The 6,000-nt window shown below is 41.0% G+C and overlaps 1 protein-coding gene across 3 annotated transcripts in view; it reads right to left on the reverse strand.

Annotated features, from left to right (window-relative positions):
* Positions 1–5,719, reverse strand: part of LOC129335824 (solute carrier family 22 member 7-like) — a 29,553-nt gene extending 23,834 nt beyond the window's left edge. For all 3 annotated transcript variants that reach the window (XM_054988652.1, XM_054988645.1, XM_054988637.1), the window contains exon 1: positions 5,292–5,719. In XM_054988652.1, the coding sequence (XP_054844627.1) occupies positions 5,292–5,669 (378 nt within the window). In that variant the 5' untranslated portion in view covers positions 5,670–5,719. The remainder of the gene's footprint in view (positions 1–5,291) is intronic.
* Positions 5,720–6,000: the final 281 nt, after the last annotated feature.

Here is a 6,000-nt window from a genome sequence, read left to right on the forward strand (position 1 = left end):
GCGCCGCGCCTGCCTGTCAGGAGTCCGTGCGCACAAAGCAGGTATGTGAAGACTTCAGATAGGTGAGTGCCAGGTCCGTCCGTCCCCACTCCCGCCAAGAGGGTAAGGGGACCTGGCAATCCTAGTGCAATCAAGTATCCTAAAGCAGTTTTTAGAGTTGTGATTACTTGTTTGTAGAGGGCGTGTATGTGTGTTAATTTTCAGCCATCTTTAGATACTGGGATATATAACCTGTCTGTCTAACTTGAGGGGTCCGAATGAAGCCTTGGAACCCAAGGATCACACTACAAGGTGTACAAATTAATATCTCTATATTCAGTACATTCAAATTCGATATATATACAGTGAACTCAATAAATATATAATGAGAACTATACAGTTTTCAGTCCATTTGTTCATACAGACACATTCACAGTCCTTCCAACAAACAGTCCAGTAACTTTGTGAGGAGTATATTTTTCAAACCCCAACAATCTCAAAATTAATTCCAAAAGCTCAATGGCTGATGTGGCAAGAGGTCAGAAGGCAGATAGTTCGCTGCTTCCTCCTGACAACATATTCGTCCAAGGCACGATGGCTCAAAAGGCTGGAAATCACCACTAGATTGACCAGGAGATTGGCCGGGAGGTTGGCAACGAGCCTGCCAGCTTCTTACTTTGCTCGTTTCGGCACTTCTTCTTCACAGCCAGTATTGCGTTCAGCCAAAATATCCAATATCCTAATCCATATTTCCAATGATCTCAGGACTGTATCTCCTGCTGATTGCAAGTGATAGTGCTAAAGGCACGGGGGCATAGTGAACATTATTAAAAAGAATTGGCACATTTTAAATGATGTGCCTGGCTGTGATATACCTTTAAAAATAGGTTATAGGCGCACAAATAATTTGAGAGACCTCTTGGCACATTCTGATTATAGAAGGAAAGAAACACAGCAAAGTTTACCAAAAGGACACTTTGCATGCGGTCACTGCAACATCTGTGACTTGTGTGTGCCTATTACATCATTTGCTCACCCAATAACTATACGACCACTGTACCCTAAAAGTTACTCGACATGTTCTTCTGCAAATGTGGTCTATATTATAAAATGTGTGTGTGCTTTAATTTATGTAGGTAGCACCACACGGCCGATCAGGGTACGTATACAGGAACATCTTTCAAAAATTAGAACCAAAAATATGACAGCCCCATTGGTTGAGCATTTTTGCAATTGCCATGACAGTGAACGGGAATTACGTTATTCTGTACTGGAAGTTATAAAACCCAGCAACAGCAACAAAATTGATTTATTAAGGGCAGACGCCCAATGGATACACAGGATGGACAGTTTATTTCCTAATGGTCTTAATAGTGAAATTAATTGGGCAGCTTTTCTTTAAGGCTTAACAGAATTAACACCTTAAAGTATTTAAGGAATATGGCTCCAACAGGGAGTACCCGTGCCTTTAGCACTATCACTTGCAATTAGCAGGAGATACAGTCCTGAGATCATTGGAAATATGGATTAGAATATGTGAGTATATTTTCCTTATGTAAATTGTGTAACATAACAACATTGAAGAATATGATGTATTGTGGCTTTTGACACTTGTGTTATTGCAGTGGATATTTTGGCTGAATACAATACTGGCTGTGAAGAAGAAGTGCCGAAACGAGCAAAGTAAGAAGCTGGCAGGCTTGTTAAAAAAGATGGCTACCACAAGGGGCAAAGCCAGCCACAAAATGTCAGGATGTAAGATCAGGCATAATTCGAATAGTAGAAAGATATAGGGCAAATATACAACATACCAGCTTCTAAGAGTTACTAATAGTAGCTCTTCAATGTATTAACATGAACATATTTTAAAAATATTTTCCTGCATAGACCTTGAGTCACAGAGTGAAGATAATGGTGCTCTGATGGCAGCTGCCACTGAAGCAACCTTTTGAAAATGTGCACAGCCAATGAGCTCTCCAGTGGCTTCAAAAGCCCTGCTGGGCAAAACCCCCATTTGGATCCACCTACTCTCTAAAAACACTTGGCAGACACCAGTAAAGATGCCAGCAGGCACCATGGCACCCACACACACCCCATTGGACACCTCTGGTCTACTGAGCTGAGTAATGAGTGTGCTAGTTAATCTGTCAAAAAATTTAAATCAAATCAGACTACTTACTTATGCCCAAAGTATAAGTCAGAGCTGGGAATATGTAGGTATCCACTACATTTATTTTATTCTTATCTGTAAACTTATTCTTCATTATTTTAATGAGTGTCTAATAATTAATACGATTTTAAACTTGAATAGGCGATTTGATTGTTGTGGCTGATCCCAAGGTGTTTGTAGAGTGAGTTATTATCAAGTATATGTAACATAGTAGGTTTTCTGTTGAAGATAATCTTCACTATCAATTGTTGCGGAGGTTTTTACATTTTTTTCCAAGACCAAAAACATTTTTATAACTTCACTGAAAATGTTTATGCTTGTTCTGCAATGGCAGTTACCAGAGAAAAAGAGATCTTTGTGAAGAGGAATACATTTCCATATCATTTAAAGGCTTAGGTGCCCTTCCAGACATAAGTGGCAATCATTGTTATTTCTAGTTAATGTTCTTCTCTCCCTCTAACTTAATTTGAAAATGTGAAGTTTATAATCAACCAGGGGACCTAATTCTCAGGAAGTTACATCCTTTACATGATACCAGAGAGTGCTGTAGAGAGTCATATGCTCCATGATCAGTTGGTGCAACAGGGTAGCTCTTGGTCTGGTTACTACTTCTTCATATAACCATCCTACTTGCTTTATTTTAGGTAGTTTAATAGAGCAAGGCTAAGCAGGTCTACTCAGAAATAAGTCCCATTTTATTCATAGGGGATTACTCCAAGGAAAGTGTCCTTAGGACTGAAGCCTGAAACTCTACTCTGAGTTTCATACGAGAAGGACAGAATACAAATCTTTATGGTAATCTTAATCAGAATGAATATTACAAACATAGAATGTTATTTATTTCTCTAAAGACTCCCTGTTTTCTAGACTATTTGCCTCTAAAGTTGTCATCGAAGAAGAAAACATTAACTCTTAAACTGTTCAATGATGTGTCAGTATGACAATAGCACTAAAAATGTACCGAGGAGTGTGAGTTTTGGTAATGATTGATGAATAGGCCGTATCTTCAGGAATGGGATAGATGCCACATCTAGCTATTAGTTTCTGGTGGTGTTAATGGAGCTGATTGTTCCGGAACAGCTACTGAGTACAGAATCTTCCAAGGGATGCCAGAAGAATGACTGATCTACTGAATGAAGTGGTGAAAATAAAGTCTGGCTCAGAACAAATACCTCACGTTTTATTTATAGAGATGGGTAAAGCACTGAATTCCACCCCTGAAATTTTTGAGAGACTCCAGAATAAATTATTTCTGTATCTAAGGTTGTGCATTGGAGTCTAGAGTGACCTCTGTATATTTACTGCAAGGTTTATCTTGACCTGGGGACATCCTCAGATTGTCCTAGACACACTATCATGCAAGTATAGATGTTTCCAATAAATCAAGGAGTTAATGCAATTGAAGTATATGATTATGCTAAGTAAGGTCTTAAAATGTTCCAGAGTGACATAGGCCCTCTCTGGATTCTGAGAAACTGGGGTTCTGTTTTGAGCAGGAATTCACTTTAGCCTGACTCCTTAGCAAATTCCCTACACTGTCTTAGAAACTCAGGATGGGTGTATGTGTAATCTTCTACTTATATCAAGCACTGCAAGGTTATTCAAGACCACCCAGTGAGCTTCTTGGCTGAACAAAGTTTTTTGAATTTGAAACTTGCATGTTCAAACCTAACACGCTAGGCCAGTGTATCCACCCTTTCCAGTGTGGTTTTGTCCCTTGAGAGAGGAATTCTTGGAGCCAGTCCTGGCAACAACCACCAGACAACTCACTGCCACCTGATTTGCACCACTCACTGAGCCCCAGCTACTTGCTACTGCTCATCCGTAGCTACCATACAATAGCCAGTGTTGTGTTGTGGTTAGAATTTCAAATTAGGATTTGAGAATCCCAAATTCAAATCTCTACTCTGCCATGGAAGCTCACAGAGGTAATCTTCCTCATGGGGTTATCAGAAAGATAAATGTAAGCTGTTTTGGGAGCCCTTTGGGGAGAAAAGCAGAGTATACATGAAATAAATAATGCATATAGCTGAAGGGGGGGCAGACAGAAGGTGGGTGGGTGGAAAGGAGAGGAAGCAGGGAAAGGAGGTATGCAGGGATAGCCAGGAAGGGGGAAAGAAGAAATAGGGTGGATGAGAGGATACAGGGGAAATTACGTGCCCCCTGCAAGTCCTTGCAGGTTCCCTGCCGTGCAACTGGGCCTGGCCCAGCAGCCAGTACAGCACAACTGGACCATAGTTTTCCTGAGTAGAGGCTGCCAGGGGGAGGGAAGGAGGGAAATGTTAAGACAGACACACATAGGTTGGTTGATGACTGGGAAAGAGTAAAAGAAGCATGAAAAGGGGAGAGGCTATGGGGGTTTGTTTGGGTATATTTGGCTAACAGAAGTCTTTCAACATCCAGGGTCTAGCTTCAAGGGAAGCCACTCTTTCAGTAATATATACATTTTCCCAACAAAGAAAATGGTAACTGTTCAACTGCCATGGCTGTCAATGATGAAACCCTGGGATGAGCAAGAGATATTTAACAAAGAATTCTCAACCTTCTCTCAAAATTTTCATTCTGGGACTCTTTGGGCAAAGCTTTGAAACTGAAGCCAGAGCCAACATTCATAATGAATACAGGCCACATGCAAAAATAATTCTATGCAAGTACACTTTCAGCCCAATTGTATGACTGTTTAAGCATTATTAATGCCCCCTCTTGAGTCATTCGAAGACATGAAGCTATACCATCATTTATTTGGCACCATCACTGCTGATGGCATCTGACAGAATTATATAAGCAGAAATAAGCAGGTCCTTGCCCACAGGTTGTTTACAACCTATAATTAACAATCCCTTGATTGGAGGAAGAAATTACAATAGGGAGTAAATGTATGCATTTTCAGAATGCAGTTCAGAATGAGGATTAAAAGGATAAATCAAAGACCATGCAGAAAAGGTGGGCTCTACTGTTGAACCCAAGAGGTTTGGTCCTGAGCAATGATCTGTTGAAAACTCATCCCCAAAGCATAAATAAACTGCCAAGAGCTCTTTAGAAAGTACCCATGTGAACAAATAGAGATGTCTGCTAATTTCCTTAACCTAGTGCTTTACATTTTCAGATAGTTCCAATGTTGAAGGGATGTAAGAAGGTTTACCTGGGTGGCTACAGTGGAGGTGAACTGTGACTGATCATAGACCCATCCATGCTGGCAACTCTGGACAGATGAGGTATTGGCTGGCTCCTGAGTGGCATTCAGTAATAGATGAAACTGAGGCTCGGAGAACATCTCACAGGAACTGAAGGCTCCTTCAAAATCTCTTGGAATATTGATAAGTAGAACCTCTTCCTCGGTGAGGTTGGCAAATTGCTCCTGATGTGGAATAGCACAGTGATGAGATGGGATGGCAGCCAGGAAATTGTGCAGCAAGAAATGGAAGGGGAGGATGAATCTTGGAAGACAGAGCAAAAACAACATAAAGATCTGAAATTTGCCAAAACTCCCAGCTTCTTGCAAGATATCTTCAAAGTTCATCTTTGCCAGGGCACTTGCTTCTTCTTCGAGGCTGAGATTCTGGAGGAAGGAACCCTGGTAGATCTTCTGCAGCTTGAGAGCAATTGGCAGTGAGTTTTCTCACTTTCATCTTGGACTTTGTAATGTCGATCGTGCATCTGCTTTCCGCAGCTGGGGCTTGTGCCAAAGGTTTCCCCCCCCCCCACACACACATACACACACATTCTAAAAGTTCAGTATGAGTGGGATCACAATTATTGAGGCAAGTAGGCAGGTGAGGCAGGAGTGCGGCGTGTGAACTAGGATTCATATCATTTTGCCATATACATTATACACCTCTGACAGGACATAC

The sequence above is a fragment of the Eublepharis macularius genome, chromosome 1 (assembly GCF_028583425.1).
Source record: "Eublepharis macularius isolate TG4126 chromosome 1, MPM_Emac_v1.0, whole genome shotgun sequence".
Classification (NCBI taxonomy): domain Eukaryota; kingdom Metazoa; phylum Chordata; class Lepidosauria; order Squamata; family Eublepharidae; genus Eublepharis; species Eublepharis macularius.